The sequence below is a fragment of the Saccopteryx leptura genome, chromosome 9 (assembly GCF_036850995.1).
Source record: "Saccopteryx leptura isolate mSacLep1 chromosome 9, mSacLep1_pri_phased_curated, whole genome shotgun sequence".
Lineage (NCBI taxonomy): Eukaryota > Metazoa > Chordata > Mammalia > Chiroptera > Emballonuridae > Saccopteryx > Saccopteryx leptura.
This window is the reverse complement of record NC_089511.1, coordinates 72,205,213-72,225,339: the sequence shown is the minus strand read 5'-3', so window position 1 is coordinate 72,225,339 and position 20,127 is coordinate 72,205,213. Positions and strand designations below refer to the sequence as shown.

The window sequence follows — 20,127 nt, the reverse complement described above, 5'->3', positions numbered from 1 at the left end:
ATATATATTAAAATGCTTATTATTTGATAAGATGTTGGATGGGGAACATCTCTGTAGGATCTGGAGGGAGGGTCTACCCTTACTTCTCAGAGGCTTGAAGTGCCCTCCTGAGTCCCCCCCACCGAGCTCAGAACAGTGTGAGGGGCCACTGAGCACAGCCAGCCGGTGTGCCGTCAGCAGACAGCGTGCCGGGCCGCCAGTCTGCAAGGCAAGGCAGCAAGCAGTCCTCGAGGCCCCCCCAGTGCCCTCCTAATCTCAGCCTCACTTTATCTGGCATTTATGTCTCAGGCTCCACATAGTGTGGAAGCAACTTGGAGAACAAAGACCGATCCAGGGTGATGGTGGGCTGCAAGGGAACAAAGTGCAGAGGAGAAAAGCCGAACCCTCCACTCCCTGCTGGTCCCACCTGCCCTGTTTTCTAAGAACAGGCAGCTAGCCGAGGGATTATGTAACTTCTGGTGGGCACGGCAGATGGTGTGCTGGCCCGGACACATCAAACCCAGCACCAACACTAACCTTCCCTGACGTGGCACCCTGGCCTCCTCTGCTCTGGCGTGTGGAGCATGGAGAGGGATGGGAAGCGACCCAAACTGGTGTCATCTCCCTCAAAAGCCATGGCCAGCCAGGCCACGAGGAGATGCCAGGGCCCACACACCAGCAGCAGGTTCCAGCCAGGAAAATGGGAGTGTGGGCCCGCCCCGCCCGGCCCCACAGCAAACAGCTCTCTGCACTGACTGCAGAGTTCCTGAAGGAACAGACGTGCTCTGCCGGACTCCTTCTGCCTCGGATCGGGGGCCCCTGCGGTCTGCAGAACAGTTCCCAAAGCACCTCTCGAGGTGTTTTTTCCCTTGGTCCTACCAAGCATTCAACTTTTATTCCTTTTGCTGATGGGTAAACTGAGACTCAAAGATAGTGAGTGACTTGCCTATCACAGAGTTGGCCTTAGAGCTGAAGCCTCCAGACAGTCCCAATCCAGCGCTCTTTCCCAATGAATAGGACCATGCAGGCTTCCCCTCCCTGTGACCAACCCCAAGAGGGATCACCAAGTCACCCTGTGGGCCACTGTGAACCTTATGCTTCTAATCTTCCCCTTGTCAAAAGGAAAGGACATGTAACCAGTGACTTGTGGCTTTCTTTCCTCCCAGGCAGAAAGGAAACTGACCTTTACTGACTGAACCCCTCTTATTGGTGCCCCACTGGTTCGATCTCCCATCAATTGGTCAGGGCCCCTATTTTACCCAGAGGAGATGCAGCTCAGGGAGCTTCGGTTAGTGACAGAGCCAGAAATGAGCTCACTCAGTTTTCTGATCCCAGGGCGAACTCTCTTCATTTGGGCAGATAAGGGTGCTGAAGCCCAGAGAGGGAAAGGGGCTAACTCTATGCCACACAGCAGTGGAGCTGGAATCAGAATCCAGGTTTCCCAATCCTCAGCTCGGGGTTCCTTTTTCTGTTGTCTCCTCTATGTGTACATGTGTCTAAGAAGTAGAGTGCACCAACAGGAAAATGTGGGGGCAGATTTACAGCAGGGGTCACTATGCCCAACAACCCAGGCTGTCTTGGGTTCCAGGCAGGAATTCCAGACCAGCCTGTGGGTCCAGGGTGAGTGGGGGAGGAAGGCTGCACTCACTCTGCCAGGGATGCTCCTAGAATGTTAGCGTTGGACGCAGGGCTAGGGAGAGCCTGGCTTAGCCCAACCCCGCAGACAAAACTGCTCCTCTGAACTAAGTCCAGCTCCTGCCAGAAAGCTGGTGGCAACTGCTAGAGGACTAAGGCCTGTGGTCAGACCTGCCTATGGGCCTTCAAATATATCCTTTCAGCCCACACCTGCTCCCAGGCCTCAGGGCCAGAGTCCATGCAACAGGCATCCTTTTGAGCCATAAGAAGGCAAGGTGGAGGGGAATGATCAGTGGGCTTGGGAATATAATTAGGAGACATATTCAAAGGGCCTGGACCGTCTATGCTGTGTGAAGGCCACCTTGCAGGTAAGTGCAGAGTGGACCAGCCCAGCACAGGTCTGCCAGTCCGCTCTCTCTACACAAGGGGCCAGCACAGGTCTGCCAGTCTGCTCTCTCTACACAAGGGGCCAGCACAGGTCTGCCAGTCTGCTCTCCCTACACAGGGGCCAGCACAGGTCTGCCAGTCCACTCTCTCTACACAAGGGGCCAAGGTCATGGATGCAATGCTTGACTAAGTCTCTGTGGCTCCACTGGATTCAGTGGATAAATTCTTTTCTACCTAGAAGCTCTGACACTAAAGACTTGACTCTGACTTCCATCATGCCTGGTACATAGTAAGGGCTTGAAGACAGAAAGCAGGAGACGATGAAGACAGAGGGAAGGGAAGCTGTAAGCAAAGCAGTGAGAAGCTTATTATTCTTTAGTTCTCATTCGCAGAAGCAAGTCCAATGCAATAGGGACTGAATCACAGCAACCCCTTGGGTGAGTAAGGTCTGACCATAAGTCCCTCATTCATCCATTCTACAGTATTTATAGAGCACCTTCTGAGTGCCAGGGACTGTGCTGGGTACTAGCAACATGCGGGTGAGCAAACTCAGGCAAATCAGACCCAGTCTCCCTAGTCACCTAGTGGCACAGCCGCTGTCCCATCACTAGCTGTTTCAACCCCATCCTGCTCCCACCACTGACCCTGCCTTCCCACCCCTAGGGTGACAAGAAAAGGCAAGAGTGAAAGGCTGCACTCACTCTGCCCTGCTGTGTCAGAGAATGGCCAAAGCTGGCTTGGGGGAGGGTGCCAGTAACAACTTTCCTGAATTTCTGACTCACCTTCTCGTAAGCTCTGTGGTGTTTAAGCCCCAGGCTGGCCAGGCAGGCACCTCTGGTCACATTACAGAGCTGCTTTCCTTCAGCTCTGCCTCCTGGCCTGTAATGCCTCCAGACAGCCTCGGGGCCTCGGGGCTTGCAGGCTCCTGCATGATCTCAGCAGAAGATAAGACGTTCCTCCCAGAGTTTACAAATGCCCCCTGGTATCACTAGACCCTGGTGGGCACCAGGGACCAGAGAAGGTAGTCTCCCCTTTCCTGCCCCTCTCTTCGCTCTTTATTTAACCTGGAAACTGCCACCTGGGGCTCTGTCCCCTTGTTCTCCTGCCCAGAGCTGTACAGAGAGAGAAGCAGGGCCCAGCCCAACCCAAGGGTGAGCCAGATTAAAAGTAGGGGAGAGATGAAGACATATGTCTTCATGTGAAAAGAGGCTCATCTTCACTGTCAGAGAAATGCAAATCAGAACTACAATGAGATACCAGCTCACACCTGTTAGATTGGCTGTTATCAACAAGATGGGTAATAGCAAGTGTTGGAGAGGCTGTGGAGAAAAAGGAACCCTCATTCACTGCTGGTGGGAATGTAAACTGATACAGCCATTACAGAAGAAAGTATGGTGGTTCCTCAAAAAATTAAGACTAGAACTACTATATGACCCAGTAATCTACCTACTGGGTATCTACCCAAAAAACTCAAAAATATTGGTACAGAAAGACACATGTAGCCCCATGTTCACTGCAGCATTACTCACAGTGGCCAAGACATGGAAACAACCAAAGTGTCTCTCGATAGAGGATTGGATAAAGATGTGGTACATATATACAATGGATACTACTCAGCCATAAGAAATGATGAAATAGTGACATTTATGACAACATGGATGGACCTTGAGAACATTATTCTGAGTGAAATAAGTGAATCAGCAAAGGCTAAGAACTACATGATTTCACATATAGGTGGGATATAAAACTGACACTCATGGGCACAGATAAAAGTGAAGTGGTTACCAGGGGGAGGAGGAGAGAAGGGTATAAAGAGCGATAAAGATATGGTGACGGAAAATGCTTTAACTTTGGGTGATAGGTATATAACACAATCAACGGTTCAAATACTACAGAAACGTTTACCTGAAACCTATGTGCTCTTATTGATCAATGTCACCTCATTAAATTTAACTTTCTAAAAAAAAAAAAAAGAAAAGTAAAAAAAAGGAAGTAGGGGAGAAGCAGGAAGGAGGGCGGGCAATGGAAATCAGTGGCACCGACCTGCTCTGTGCAGGACCGCACGTCTGTCTCACGCCACACCAGCAGCTGGTGAGTGCTGGGCTGCTATCCACCTCAGGTGGGGATACTGAGTTTCAGAGCACTGTGCCTCCTGGCCAGGCACTCAGTAAGAGTCAAATTCCTTTGAATTTCAAAGCCTTGGCTCTTTTCACTGTGCTAACAATGAACCCGTGGCCCCACAAGTCCTGTATATGATTCAGTGGCTGATTTTGGAATTCGTTTCCTGGGTGGACGAACCAGACATTTCCACCCCATACCTTCACACATGCACACCCCCTACCAGGAACATCTTCTCTGTTACCCGAACTCTGGTCATCCTTCAAAGGCCAAACGCCACCCTTCCTTCCTCCAGAGAGCTGCCCCTGACCAGGCACCCAGGCCCACAGGAGCTTTCTCTTAACAGTTTGATCATTTCCTATCATGTCACACAATATTTGGCACCAATAATGATGACAACGATGATAAGAGTAAATGTCATCAAGCACTTTGGAATGTGTAAAACACTTTATGCATGATCTCTACCGAATTCAACAATCTGATGAGACTGGTGCTATTACGACTCCCATTTTACAAATAAAGAAACCAGAGTTCTGAGAGGGAAGGCAACTTGCTCTGGGACACACGGGCAGATGGTGGCACAGCCAGGATTCGCACCCAAGTTGTCTGCACAGCCTGACCTCTAGGCACCGTATCTAATCCCACCCAGGGCATACACATGTGGCTCGTCCTTGAACAAGGTCCCCTCTGTTGAACCAGCATCACAGGCCTGGCGCTTGGCTCATGCTTCAAGAAGCAACAAAGCCCATCAATTCAAGGGTCAAGCCTGTGCTTTCCCCACCTCTGACCCCAGAGCCTGGTACCTATACAGACTGAATGAATGCACATACATACCAAGTTGTAGGGTTGGGCTGGTGTTCTAACTCCCAACGTGGGGGTAGGACTGCTCATTCCCCACCCCTGAGAAATAAAACAGTAAATGATGTAGCCAGGGCCTGACCAGGAGGTGGTGCAATGGATAGAGCGTTGGACTGGGATGCCGAGGACCCAGGTTCGAGACCCCGAGGTCACCAGCTTGAGCGTGGGCTCATCTGGTTTGAGCAAAAAGCTCACCAGCTTGGACCTAGGGTCACTGGCTCAAGCAAGGGGTTACTAGGTCTGCTGAAGGCCTGCGGTCAAGGCACATATGAGAAACCAGTCAATGAACAACTAAGGTGTCGCAATACGGAACAAAAAACTAATGATTGGCCCTGGCCGGTTGGCTCAGCGGTAGAGCGTCGGCCTGGTGTGCGGGGGACCCGGGTTCGATTCCTGGCCAGGGCACATAGGAGAGGCGCCCATTTGCTTCTCCACCCCCCCCCCTTCCTCTCTGTCTCTCTCTTCCCCTCCCGCAGCCAAGGCTCCATTGGAGCAAAGATGGCCCGGGCGCTGGGGATGGCTCCTTAGCCTCCGCCCCAGGCGCTGGAGTGGCTCTGGTAGAGGCAGAGCGATGCCTCGGAGGGGCAGAGCATCGCCCCCTGGTGGGCAGAGTGTCGCCACTGGTGGGAGTGCCGGGTGGATCCCGGTCGGGCGCATGCGGGAGTCTGTCTGACTGTCTCTCCCTGTTTCCAGCTTCAGAAAAATACAAGAAAAAAAAAAAAAAAACAACTAATGATTGATGCTTCTCATCTCTCCATTCCTGTCTGTCTGTCCCTATCTATCCCTCTCTCTGGCTCTCTCTCTCTGTCTCTGTTAAAAAAAAAAAAAAATGATGTAGCCAGGTCTGGGCAACCTGTTCCTGCGACATCCTCCAAGGGCCTCCTCGAGCCTCGGTGAGGGTGGCGAGCAGGGGATAAGTGCCCTTCCTGTGTGTGCAGGCTGCCTCTGCTGATGGGGTCCTTCTCTGCCTCTTGGGCCTTGCTCGGTATCTGGGCTCTCTGAGACAGGAGATGCTTACGGAGCAGAGAAAAGGGACTGGGCTCCCGGGGGTGATTCGTGGCTTCAAAGAGAGAAACACACACATATCCACGCGCACACACAGGGCCACATAATGCTCACAAGGGCATTCAGTCAATATATTGACTTTCTGGAGGGGCCTCTGTAAACACAAGTGGCTCTGGACCTCTGCTATCTGTGTCTTGCTGGCTGCTGGGGCCTCTTCAGATGAAACCAGACCCCCCAAAAAAATCCAAAGATACCACAGCCCTTGAGAATCATCTTCTACCTTTCCCCACCCCAAACTTACAGGTAGGGAGACCAAACAGAACACACAGAAGCAAAGGAAGGCACTGACCCAAAGTCACACGGCAGAAGAAAGGCAAGAACCAGCCTCGGAGCGCCCAGGGCAGGAGCTGTGGGGCCTCCAGTGTCTGAGCCCTCCTGCATCCCCCCACCCCCACCCCCAGCTCGCCTGGAGGAAGATGTCTCAGCTGCCACACGGCTCTCTCCTGAGACTGTCCTCAGCGCTGCCTGAGCACTCATGTACAAGAACTCACTAAGTACTGTATTGTACACCGGGCCATGTGATCCTTAAAACAACCCTGTGAAGACAATATTATTTTGCTCACTTATAGATGAGGAAACTGAGGCACAGTGCCATTAGGTGAGCTGCCCAAGGCCGCAGAGCTAATAAGCGGCAATGCTCAGAGGCTATGTTAACCTTCTCAAAATTCCAGTTGGCCGTGCCACGCTCATTCTGCACCCGAAGCTGAGGCCCCAGGGAGGGGCTTCTGTGAGGAGGGGTGTGCAGAGGTGCTGTGGGGCTCACAGGTGGTGATGACAGTGAGCCTTCTCCCTCTGGCTCGCAGGTGGCTGGGCTGCAGACTCTGCCCTTCCCTTCTTACCCACTCTGTCTCTAATGGCAGCACAGCAGAGGAGCACAGCTCTCCCTGGCCCCACTGCCAAGAGAATTTAGAAAGTATGTTCTGGGTTCACTCCACCTTCAAGAGCCACACAGAGAGAATAACGAATAAGAGTCTTTTCCTCCCGAGGCCCTGCCTCAGGTTCCAGCCCACAGTCAGAGGAAGCTGAGAGGGGCAGGTCCCCAAGGCGCACCCCTCCAGCTGAGCCTGCAAGACCAGGAGTAGAAACACAGCCGGGGGTGGCTCACCACAGGTTGGTGCCCACCCAAGATGGTGGCCAAAGAGATGCCGACCAATTTCCTGAGCATGGGGGAGGTCTGAGGCCAGGCACGTCTTCCCTGGTGCTCTAGCTAGCTAGCCCCCACTCCGTCTTCTCTTCAGGACGCGCTCTTAGGAGAAAGGCAAGGTCGGGCTCACATCACCCTTTCCAGGAAGCCCAAGGCCTAGAAGGTTCAACCTTGCTGTGCTCTTCCCTGCATAATTGTTGTTGCCCTCACCTGGCGTCCCAGACTCTCTGAATGTCCTTTACCATTTTTGGAGTAGGCAGCAGCAACACACACAGACAGGGACCTGCTTGAGGGGTGGTGTCAGGGATGCTCTGGCTCTGACCTGGGACCGAGGTCAACTTCCTAAGTAGATATCTACCTCCTTATGGGATTCTAACTAGGACCAAGTGAGGTCCCACCCACTAGAGGGTTTGATAAATTGTAAAGCAATATGCACATTGGTGGGGGTGTCATTTCTTATAGGTCTCCCTGCTCCATAACGGCACATCTTACCCTAGAGTTAGGGATAGCAGTCCTCATATGGGATGAAGTCAGAAAGCAGGGAATTCTTCATGACCAAGGAGGTGGTAAGGACAGTGGAGTCCTGTGTGTCTGTGCATGAAGATCTCAGAGATCTCAGTCATGCCTGAGTTACTCTTCATTAGGGATGTCACTCATTCAAGTTCTGCCTGACTCGTCCCCAGCAAGTTCTAGGAGACTGCCCTGCCAATGCTCTGGGTGAGCTGGAAGTCGACTGCAGCAGACCCCGGGACTCACTCAGATCCCTGTCCTCCTGGGAGCAGTTAATTGCCAAGCTCATGGGCTGGTTTCCGGCCAGTCTATGGCCAACCTTCCTCCCTGTGGAGCAGCAGAACACACACTCGGGCAGGACTATCCTATCTGCCCTCAGCAGGGAAGCTGGCCTCTGCCCCTCCAATTCCAGAACCTGGCATTGGGACCAGATCCTGCTCACAGCCCACAGTGCAGAGGAAAATGAGAGCTCAGGGCTGAAGCTGCAAAGGGCCTGGGTCCCATCTCTGAGAGGCATCCCCAACCAGGGGAAGCAGTGATGGAGCTTCCCCTGCCTGTGGTGACTCACGGTCCCCTCACGCACATACTCATTTCTATTTATATACAAACACACCACAGCTGTGCTGTGTACACATTACACATGCCCCACACACCCAAACACACACACACACACACACCCATCTGTATCACACATCCTGTATACTAAATATACAACCTCAACACACACATCCATTCCTCCCGCACACATCACCTCCACACACTGATACCCCAGCGCTACACTACCCTCACCTCCCACTGCACACTCCCACCTCCACCCACCTCCTTAATACATATTCTCACCTCCCTCACACACACACACACAGTCTGCAGTGGTGGGGGAGTTGTGAGGTGCTGGGGCAGCCTGTTCTGGGAGGTGAGAAGGAGGGAGGCTCAGGGCGCTCGCTCCTTTGGAGGTGGTGTGAGAGCTCCCCAGGCTCCAACAGAAAGATTTAGCTCAGCAGGGGTGAGGGGAGGGGTGAGGGGGGAGCAGGGGGAGGGGAATGAGGGAAGTGAGGGGGCACAGGAGAGGAAGGGGTAAGGAGGAGGTAGGTGGTCCCCAGGTGCTCCGGACTCACGCAGATCCCAGGCACAGCAGCAGTGCATGAGCTATGGAGATGCCGATCGGACTGCTAGGTCTGCAAGGGTACATTCGGCAACCGTGGCAACCCGGTGCTTTGGGCAAGAGGAAGAGGAAACAAGATGGGTAGGGAGCTGGAGGATAGTGGGGAGGCAGCTGATTTATGCCTGCACTTCGGCACATGTTTTCGATGCTGCCATTAGCTGAGGACCAGAGATAAAGAGGTACAGCAGGGACCCGTGGATTGACCTCCCTGGGCTTGTGAGTCCTGCCAGATGGATGGAGGTGGGGTGCAGTAGCTGGGGAGGTAGGTGCAGGAGGTGTTCCAATGGAGTGTACCCCCCAACTGACAGCAAGGAGCAGGCCAGCTACAGGATACCAGACATCTCCCAAAAAGTCCGGAGGGATTCACCTGGCTCCCTCTGGCCCAGGCTCACCAAAATGCACAGGTCGTGGAGAAACTCCGGAGGCTCTGCACTGAGCACAGGCCCCAAGGGGGCAGGAGCTGGTGCCCAGCCCCAACTCAAAGGGCGCAGTGCGCGACTCCCTGCAGCCCCCAGAGACTGCCCTTCCCTGTAGTATTCTAATTATGGAATTTAAAATATTCCTTTTTAAAAATCGCAAATAACAGAAAAGCACAGAGTACACTTGTTTGGTTTCATTTTGTCTTCACAGCTTTAATGACTCCCCTTGTGGAAGCTGTTGAGGAAACTGGAGAGGAGGAGGAGGAGGCCAGGAGAAGAGCCAGCGCGAGGCCAGGAGAAGAGCCAGCGCGAGGCCAGGAGAAGAGCCAGCGCCAGCCCAGCTCAGCCTGCCGCCTGCTTCCTCCTCTCCCCCTGGGACCATCCGGCCCAGGCAGCAGTTTCTCTTGACTCCCCAGACCACCTAATCCCAGTGGGGAAGGCCCAGTCCCGACCACAACCCTGCCTCTCCGCCCTTCCCCACAGGCCTTGGTGGGCTCCAAGGTGTCTCCTGCTCCCCCAACCCACTCCCAGTGGGTGAAGAGACCGTATGTTTAGCCGGCAGGCCCTGGGGGAGGATACAGGGCTGAGCATTCAGAACCACGAACCTGTTCTCTAAACTCTGGGAATGGAAGGGTATAGGGGGAGGCAGACCTCGTCTTAGGCCTGACAGCCAGAAACAAGGTCAAATACTTTCAGTCCAGGAGAAACTCAACAACAGGGTGGAGTGGGGGAGGAAGATGGGCCCAAGGAAGCGTGGCCTGGGATTGATCTCACCTGGGCCAGGTGGGGCAGTTGCTGAGAAGACAGGTGCTGGGGACCAGAGGGGGAGCTATACTTGGGCATTTGCCTGGTCTCAGGGCCTCACCTCTGTCCTTTCACCCTGCCTTTTCCCACCTCTCCAGGGTCCCTGATCCCAACTCCCCTCTTTCCTCACCCTGCTACAAGTCCATCTAACACAGCTGAACCACACTTCTCTCAGGAAGTAGCTGGATTTCAGAATCTCAGTCCCAGGCCCCTGAGGGTCAGTCTGCTGCCCGGGTGGAATGAAGAAACCAGAAGGGCTTCTGAGTTTTGTGAGGCGTGAGTTCTAATACCAGCTCTATTCCTGAGCCCCGGTGTAACCCTGGGCAAGCCAGGGCCTGTCCCCAAGCTTCAGTAGTTAAATAAGTGGGTAGGAAACAGGGGAATTATTTTGTCCTATAGAATTCCCAGTTAGGGGGTGAGAAGAGAAGGAAGGAGAGAGATTACATCCAACATTCCTCCCCTGCAGTGACTTTAATGAGAAACCCAATAAGACACTCTTGATTTTCCACTTGTTTAAATGAGATGGGTGTTTGCTATAGAGCAGAGGGAAGGAGCCAAGGACACACATACACACGCACAGCAGAGACACTAGGAAAACTCCGATTTTAATTGTACCTTAAAAAGAAGTGTTATCATGACACCTCGATTCCTTCTCAACCATCCCAGCCAGAGGCCAAGGAAATGCTCATTAAAAGCTCCAGGAAAGGCCAAAGGGTGGGCTGGGAGGAGACCAACTCAGCTGTGAAGCGGCCTTTACTGGCCAGCCTCTGGCTGACACATCTTTCTAAGGGTCTGGGATTTTATGGTTCTGGGTTGATTTTTGCAGCATCCAACTTCATGCCTTAAAAAATTCTCATATTCACTGGGGGAGGGGGAAAGGAGAGCCTGCCACTTGGAAGGAGGGGGACACTGCCAAGAAGAAGCCTGCGGGACAGCCTTCTCTGCCTCAACATAATCTCAGGGTCTATCTCAGGGTCTTGGCAGAGAAATGGGTGGGGCCCCGAGGAAGAGTCCAACGTGGCCTGGATCAACCTGGCTACTGAACAGGAGCCCTGCTTACAAGTCTGTGATCTGGATCTGCGAGCAAGTGAAGGCGAGATCTGAAGAAAGCCTTGGTTTTCTTCACCAGTGACATGGGCTTTCACTCGGACGACCCAAAGAGCATTTTGAAAGATGCCTTTTGTATTAGGGTTGTGGAGGAAGAAGGGGCACATTCTCCCTCCTGAAAGCAGGTTTCTTGAGGACGGCACATTCTGGGCAAAGGGAAGGCTGCAGGTCAGCTCTACCAGGTGGCCCCTCTCCAGGCTGGTGTGCAGGCAGCCCCTGCCGTGCTAAGTAATGAGCACAGTCCCAACACCAGTGCTGCTCGCCAGGGAGAAATCAAAGCCCAGTATTAGAGCCAGTTCTGATTGGGCACCACTGGCGCCCAAATCCATCAAAGCCCTGGGCTTGGGGTTTCTTCTGGGGGAGGTGGGGGCTGGGTGCCTTGTTAAACAGGAGAGGCAGCCACCCCTGCCCCCCACCAGCCAGACTACTCTGCAGCTCCAGAGAACTCTAGGGAAACCAGTCTTGCCTTTCTCCTGCCTCCCCAAACCCCTTACCCCCTTAACCTCAGTATTTATTCCCGCTCCCATTGCCCTGCTACAAAAACAGTTGCCCAGACTCAACCCTGCCCAGGTGCCATTTAGAGACTTCACCCTACCCTTCAATCACCTCCTTTCAAACATCCTCAAACCAGAAACCAACACCCCAGCCCAGCACCTCCCACATCCAACTGTATGTACTCTTTGTAATAAGGTTGGTCATTCAGCAGCCTGCCCCCCACCCCCATCATTACCTTCCAACTTCAAAACAGTGCTTTAAATACCAGAGACTGCCCAAATCATAATTAACTTGGATCAAATGATTGTGTCGTAACTTTATAACACAGGGCTTAAAAAAAAGTGTGTGTGTGTGTGTGTGTGTGTGTGTGTGTAGGGGGCTGCTGAAACCAAGCCCTTACTCCAGGGCGGTGGGACTCATTAATTCCCAAGTGAGGAATCTATATGGGTTGGGTGATGGTGGGGGCAGATGTGAACATCACAGAGGAAGGTGGAGGAGGGAGAGCTTCCTCATCTCATGCACTTTCTGCCCCAGTTTTCCTGCCCCACTCTCTGCCTAGACTCGGAGGACTCTGGCCAGGATGCCCCCTCACTCTCACTCCGCCCCAGGAGCTGAGGCGTCCCGCGGCCGCGGGCAGCCCACCTCCTTCCGCACCAGAGAGGTTTGTTCGCGTGCGTCCTCCGACCCCCGGGAAGACGTAGTCCAGTCAGCGATGCGGGGCCCGGCCACAGACGAGCGAGACGTGTACTCATCCGTGGCGGGGGGCATGGGGAGGGACTTTATTTTAGGAGCCCACCAACCTCCTCAAAGCATCTCGCTGAGTCCAGAGCAGGAGCTGTACCGGGCCGAGCGCACCTTGTCTGCTCCCAGGCGGGGAGAATGTCAGTGACCCATTTGAAATAAATTTCGGCAGGTTCATTACGTCCCTCCCCCCAACCCCCACCCACACAAAATACCAAAACACCAACAACACCCAGAAAAAAAAATCCTTCCAGACCTGTGGGTCCCATGATATCGAGGAAAGTTGTACGAGCAGGATTCAGCCCCTATCCGCTTCAGTAGCCAAAGCCGTTCCAGAGGCCTCCTCGGCTAGCGGAGCGGACCCGCGCTTCCCGTGCTCCGCAGGTCTCCCTCCCTCTCTCCGGGGCGAGCCGGGATCCGGGCTAGGAAGTTGCCAGCGAAACGCTAGCGAGCGCACACCTAGCCCAGGCAGCGGTAGTTTTTCTCAGGCGCTGCCGCCAGGCGCGCGGAGAGGCAGGGTCCCCTGGAGGCGAGCCCTCCCGGAGGCGCAGACCCGGATTCGGACACCGGCTCCACGTAGAACAAGCAATCCCTTACAGGTGCGAGCAGCAGGCTTTCGGCTTACTTTGAACCCCTGAGATTGCGCCGCCCCCCCTCCCCACAACGAGGTGGGTAACCACCGCCCACTTTGGTAGGGCAAGAAATCCACCTTCCAACTTGAGCGCCTTTGCCGCTTCCCAGCGCGCACCTACACCGCGACCGACCACAAGTTTTGACCAGAATGAGGGGCAAGGGTCCCCTCCACCCCGCCTCCATATCCGATTGCTCCTTACCTGCTTGGCTCAGCCTCGGGTCCCAGCAGAGCAGCAGCGCCAGCAGCAGCGCGCCCCGCGCTCCGCTCTGAGCCCACATGCTCCCGTGGCCCGGCTCCGGCGCCTCTCCCCCAGGGCTCTCTCCCTGCCCCCAGCCTCGCCGCCGCCGTCTCCTCCGCCGCCGCCGCCTCCACGCCGTCCTCCCCGGCGCCCGGCCGCGCCAGCCCGTGCCCTCCGTGGGGGTAGCGGCAGCCACGCTGCACAGAGGGCTGCCTGGCGCTCGGAGCGCTAAGGGTGCTGGGCGCCCGCTCCCAAGCCAGCCTCCGGCGCGCCCCTCTCTGCGCTCCTCAGGCTCCCGGGCTCCGAGCGCTCTCCTGGCTCCTGTTCCTTGGCTTGAAGTTGCGCGATCGAAGGTGAGTGCGCTCAGGCACGCTCGCAGCCGCCAGCGCCGCGCCGTCCAAACCCCCGAGTGGCGCGCCTCTCTGCGCCCCGCGGCTGACGCGGCTCCCGCGCCCTCACGGGTCCCCGCTGCCTGCCACAATGTCGAGCGCTGTGCTCGCTAGCCCGAGTGAGTCCGCGAGCGGTGGGATACCGCGAGCCGCGGGGCGGGGCTTGAGACGAAGTGGGAGGAGCCGGCGGGGGGGCCTGGCAAGGGGGGATCCGATGGCCACCTGGGCGCGGACGCGGCAATATGGGGGGCCCTTCAGGGGGAACCTCGCGAGACGCAGGGCCCGGGGCGTTGGAAAACTTGGTCTCTGGATCATAGCTGGAAGCGGAGTCTGCTCAATTTTCTCTTCCTAAAGATAAACAAATGTATCTTGGTGCTCTCCTTTGGCTCGGCTATGTCAGCTGTCTTCTGCAAACTTAAGACTCTCACTTTTAGTTCCCTGGTGTGTATTAAGTTCTATGCCTCCCACATGTGGAGGTCTTTCCAAAAGGGCTCCATAAGTAAGAAAATCTCTAACACTCAAGTCCTGGTGAAGCTGAGGCTTACAGCTATGTGAACTTGGGCACAGACTTGGATTATCCTGGTTGGCCCAACTTGTCTGTATGACCTTGGACAGAACTGTTTACCCAGAGCTCTCTGAATCTTCCCAGCATTCAGGTCCTGGGACGTTAAAAAACCAGCCTCCCAAGTGGCAGAGGGGCAAAGGGGAGAGAGCAGCCATTTTTGACTCAATGGAAATTTGGGCTTTGCCTCTTACTTGCTGTGTGACCTTGAATAAGTTACTTAACCATTTTGATGCTCCTTTTGTCACTATCTATAAAACGGAGATTAAAGATAATAGCTATTTCATAAGGGAATGTAGAATAGAACGAAAAAAAATGTATGGAAACTGCAGCACAAATGTTAGTAATCTCTCTAAGATTTCCCCTCCCAGCCAGTCTGATTCCTGGGGGAAAGTCCTGGCCACCCAGGGTGGGCCAAGGGGCATGTGGGGATAGGTGGAATTTGGGATGGGTGTCATGAGATTGAAACCCAGAGAGAGATCAGAAAGGTTGGGTCAACAGAGACCTTCTAGGTGCCAGGCATGGGGTTAAGCACTTTATATGCATTACCTCAGTGAATCCTCACCACTCTCTGCGGTATCATTTGTATGCCCATTTTACAGATGATGGAACCGAGGCACAGAGACATAAAGTTACTTGCCCAAGAGCACACAGCTTTGAGTGAGTGAGTGAGTGAGTGAGTGAGTGAGTGAAAGAGGCAGAAGAGATGGGTTTGAAAAGAACCCCTCTGAGCTGGAGAGCCTCTGCTCCCATGCCTCTTCTGGAAAGGGAGTCACTTCCCACCTGTGTGTCTTTGTGTATGTTTACTTGTGTGTACCTTTGTAGGTGTGTATTGGTCAGTTGTGCTGGGAAGAGAAGGGCCAGTTGTGTTTTGGGAAAAGAAGGGGCTGGGAGTGGGTGGAACTGCCTCTTCCACTTAGCCCTGATCTGTTCACTACTTGGGATTTTTCTGGAGCTGAGGTCTAAGAGAATCATTCCTCAAATGGAGATGCAGTGGGCTGCTCCAAGAAGGGTTGAAGAAAATCAGAGAGTCTGCCAGGCCCAGGAGCCAGTAGAGGGAGTGCTGGAATAGGGCCAAGCACCCCAAGGGTGCCTCCTACTTTGGAGGAGAAAAGACTTGGGGCCAGGAAGGGGACTTAGTGGATGTAAAGAAACAAGGGCTTGCCCCAGCCATTTCCCCAAAGAAGAGATAAAGTTGGGGTCTGGAGCATTTGGTGGAGGTTGTATGTAATCAGTCCACCTCCGCAACTCTCACCCGCTGAACGCCCGGGTGAATATGGACAGAATGGGACTCCCAAGGGAAGAACTTTAGCCAACTGAGGAAGGGCCCTATGGGCAAAGGTAGGTGGGTTATTTTTAGCTTGGCCCAGGACAGCCCAGGCAAGGGCAGTGGGTGAGAGTGTCAGGAGCTTATCGTATCTAGCCAGCTCCACCTATCCACATAGCTACAAGCACATACACACACACCCCGAGACACAGATACAAGGCACAACTGGCTGAAACACACCTACAAAGGTACACACAAGTAAACACACAACAAAGACACACAGGTGGGAAATGACTCTCCCAGAATCATCAATGTATTATACAAACAGGTACCCAACCGCAGAGACAACCACATACCTAAAACACAGGACTCAAAAAAGCACGTACACATACCTCATCACAAACACAAACACATACACAGGCACACACAGCCAAAAGCACAAATATACTCTTAGGCAGAAAACACTAAAGACAAATAGATATTTAGATACTTAACTATCACCAGGAAACTCCTACAGGGACACAGTTATCAAGACCCACATCTGCCTGGATGTAGGCATATGGTCAAGGGCACTAACTATAATGAATAACTCAGCTGGGACATCAGCAGAGACACAGCATGTGGGGACTTGGCCTGAATCTCTCTCTCTCTCTCTCTCTCTCTCTCTCTCTCTCTCTCTCAGAAGGCCAGTGGGATACTGGAGATTTTTCAGAAAAGTTCCAGCCCTATTCAAGCAGTAATTGCAGCAGGCAGGCCTCTAGGCCAAGTGTCAGGTTTCATGACTTTAATGACTGGCTGGAGAGATGGGAGACTGGGGGAGGGCAAGCAGAAGAAGAGTGGTCGTTTCCCCTCCCCTGTAGGTCCCTGCCCACTACTCCCACTCCAGCCTAAAACTTCTCTCAGTTCCTGAAATTTGCCCATGGGAGGTCCCGAACCCTGTTTTCCTTCCAGGACTCCAGCATCAGAGTGGGGGACTCACCAAGTTGGGTGTTTCTCCGTAACTCCCCGGTACCCCTCCCATGCTGTTCAAGTGTCTGGGAGAATGCTCCTTCCCCAGCTACCGGCAGCCAAATGACCCACTGAAGATGGGATTGCTCTGCAGCCTGGACATCTTCTATGTCCAGGGAGAGGGCTTCAGAGGGAGTCAGTTTCCCCTGAGCCCACACCTTTCACTCAGATGGGTGAAGAATAGGCAAAGTCCAACTCTGGGTCAACACATTGGAGTAGCTGGACTAAGACTTATACCAGAGTGTTCCCAAATCCAGAGCCGTAGAACTGACAGCGAGGGGGCCCTGCTGTCAGTTAGGAAAGAGGAGGATTCAGTGAGCTGCTTGGAGGCAGAGGTGCCCCTCATTTTTATTCACCGTTATATAAGCAGTACCTAAGACAGTGTCCTGCAGATAATTAGCATACATTAGTATTGGTTGAAAGGATTCATCAGTGAGGCTGGAGAGAAAGGGGTTACTGGTCAAAGAACCTACAATTTTGCCTTGTGAGCCCCACAAAGAGCCTCCCTCTGCCCCTTGGGACTGGGCAGGGGTGGAGGGCTGAGGCTGGAGGTGGGACGGCCTTGGGTGCAGCACCCCTGCAACAGAGCTGCTTTGAAATCAGTCACAGAGTTAGTTTTGACCCATAGTGGGGACTGCACATGCTTCCACAGGCTTCCTCATTTTCCCCAAACCAGAAGAGTGTATCGGAGACGGAGTTCTGGAATTCAGAGCTGAAAGATGACACGATTTGGGCTGCTCTTACCTGCTGGGAGGCCTTGGGCTGGCTGTTGAGCCTATCCAAGTACTGGTTCCCTTAGTCATAAAATGGGAACATAGTTCATAGGTTTAAAAATAATATACAGAAATCCCCTTCTTTGGCCAGATACAGACTATGAACGAAGACTATGAATGAAGAGTTCCCTTCAGGCTCGCTGGAGGCTTTTTGCTGTGCCTCCCTCTGTGGCCGGTATCCGTGTGCTCACAGGTGCCACTAGGCGGCGCGCTGCAGCTCACACCTTCCCGTGGCAGCTTCATTCTCCGGCCTGAGGCCTTGGGTCCAGAAAGGAAAAGAGTTCCCGGCTTCCACCTGGGAGCCACTCTGGATTGGGTCATAGCCCCCGGATTGTCTTGGGGAGGAGCTCTCAGATGACTGGGTTTACAGGATCTTGGGTGGCAAGATTTGAGGATGAGTTCACAATGCTCCCCCCCCCCCCGCCCGCACCTATTGTCCAGAATGGATGCCAAACCCTGGACCCTGGGGAGGGAGGCATGTGAGGTTGAAATCCTTGACCCTCTGCCTCCTCTTTCTAATAATATTATTATAGGTAATAGTGAGTGCAGTCTATGTACCAGGTCCTAAATTCTGATACAATCTTGTGGGGTAAGTATCGTTATTACAACCATTTATTAAATGAGAGAATTGAGGCGCAGTGAGGTAACTTGCCCAATGTAGCATTCAGTTAGTAAATGTAGCAGTGGAGAATCTAATGCAGGGGTCCCCAAACTTTTTACACAGGGGGCCAGTTCATTGTCCCTCAGACCGTTGGAGGGCCGGACTATAAAAAAAACTATGAACAAATCCCTATGCACACTGCACATATCTTATTTTAAAGTAAAAAAACAAAACGGGAACAAATATAATATTTAAAATAAAGAACAAGTAAATTTAGATCAACAAACTGACCAGTATTTCAATGGGAACTATGCTCCTCTCACTGACCACCAATGAAAGAGGTGCCCCTTCCGGAAGTGCAGCGGGCCGGATAAATGGCCTCAGGGGGCCGCATTCGGCCCACTGGCCGTAGTTTGGGGACCCCTGATCTAATGCATACAGGCTGGATCTTAAGCTTGTACTCTTATTTTTTAATTAAGACAAAATTTACATAAAATATACCATTTTAACTATTTTAAAGTATACAACTCACTGTTTTTCAGCGTATTCATGATGTTGTTCAACCATCACTACTATCTAATTTTGGTAACATTTTTCTCCTCAAAAAGAAATCCCCTTACCATTAAGCAGTCACTCCCCATTATCCCCTCCCCCAGCCCCTGGGGACCAAGAATCTACTTTCTGTCTCTGTGGCTTTGCCTATTCTGGGAATTTCATATAAATGCAATCATACACTATGTGGCCTGTGTCATCCAGCTTGGAATCATAATTTTTACTAAATACTGTGACAACCTTCCTCCTCCCATTCCCCACCTCCAAATACTTCTTTTCTCTTCCGTGCAGGGGAGAGCTTTCTTGCTAGTGTTCAAGAGCCTCAGGGTCATGTAGATCTAGGTTCAAATCCTGACTGCATCTTAGACAATACACTGTGCTGTCTGTTGCCTTCTCGATAAAAAAAAAATGTTTTTTGTTGTTAATTTTTAAGAATAACCTTTTTATTTTAGAACAGTTTTAGATTTACAGAAGAACCACAAATATAGTATAGAAAATTTCCATTTACTCCTCATCCAGTTTTCCCATTATTAATATCTTACATTAGGTGCTACATTTGCTACCATTAATAAATCAATATTGATATATTTATTATGAACTAAAGTTCATTAAATTTTCTCAGTTTTTACCTAATGTCCTTTTTCTGTTCCAGGATCCCACCCAGGATACCACATTACACGTAGTAGCTAGGATTCCAAGGGCTTCTCTTGGCTCTGACAGTTTCTTAGACCTTAATGATCTTGACAGTTTTGAGAATTATTGGTCAGGTATTTTGTAGACTGTCTCTCAATTGGGACTTGTCTGTCTTAAAATTCTTAATAATTTTTGAACAAGTGTCCCTGTTAAAAATAACTTTGCTCTGGGTCCCACAAATTATGGGCACAGAAAAAGGCAGGTGGAGCCAGGTGTGGGCCATGCTGCAGACTGGCCAGCATGCTCTGTACTGAGGGGGACAGGCGCGGTGAGTTCTGTGTTCTGAAGACAGCTGGAAGCTAGACCCAGGGGAGGGAAGGAAGCCATAACCATGGGAGAGGATGCACTCCAGGCACAAGGAACAGTGTGAGAAGAGAAAAGCCTAGGGTCAGGAGGTGGATGGTGTGGTCAGGGGCTAGCCACGTCCTGATCCTTCCACTCCAACAGCATGTCCACTGGAGAATAAAGTGGCCGAGAGGGTAAGAGAGGAAATCTCTCGGGGAGGGCACGGGCTGCTGTGCTGGAGAGTGAGTGTGTAGTAAGTGGGAGTCTCCGGGGCTGACTGAGCTGGAGATGGGACGCCTGGGAGCTGTGCAGGGCGGGGCGTATTGCAGGCTGGGGTGTGGGGCAGACCCAGGAGGACAGTGCAGAGCGGAAGGGGAGGCAAGTGACATTTCTTTCTGCCTCCCAAAGATCCTGGCACGGAGCTGCAGATGATGGCGCCCGGGGACTCTGTGAGAGAGGAAAAGAGCCTCACTGAGAGTGGGGACTTGGGGTGGAGGATGAAAGGGGAGCAGAGGAAGGGAGTTCCAATGGGAGAAAGAGATGAGGAAGAGGGTGGGTTAGGGAGAAGATGGAGAATTTAGGTTTGGACATGGTGAGTTAGAGGTGCCTGTGGACTTCCCAGCACACAGCTGTGAATGCAGGACTGACCAGTGCTTATAGAAGTGGCCACTGTCTTAAAAAATAACAGGGCCAGCTAATGT

The 20,127-nt window shown here is 52.7% G+C and overlaps 1 protein-coding gene across 2 annotated transcripts in view; it reads right to left on the bottom strand.

The window, feature by feature from the left end:
• Positions 1 to 13,796, bottom strand: part of UNC5B (unc-5 netrin receptor B) — an 84,818-nt gene extending 71,022 nt beyond the window's left edge. For both annotated transcript variants that reach the window (XM_066348423.1, XM_066348424.1), the window contains exon 1: positions 13,258 to 13,796. In XM_066348423.1, the coding sequence (XP_066204520.1) occupies positions 13,258 to 13,336 (79 nt within the window). In that variant the 5' untranslated portion in view covers positions 13,337 to 13,796. The remainder of the gene's footprint in view (positions 1 to 13,257) is intronic.
• Positions 13,797 to 20,127: the final 6,331 nt, after the last annotated feature.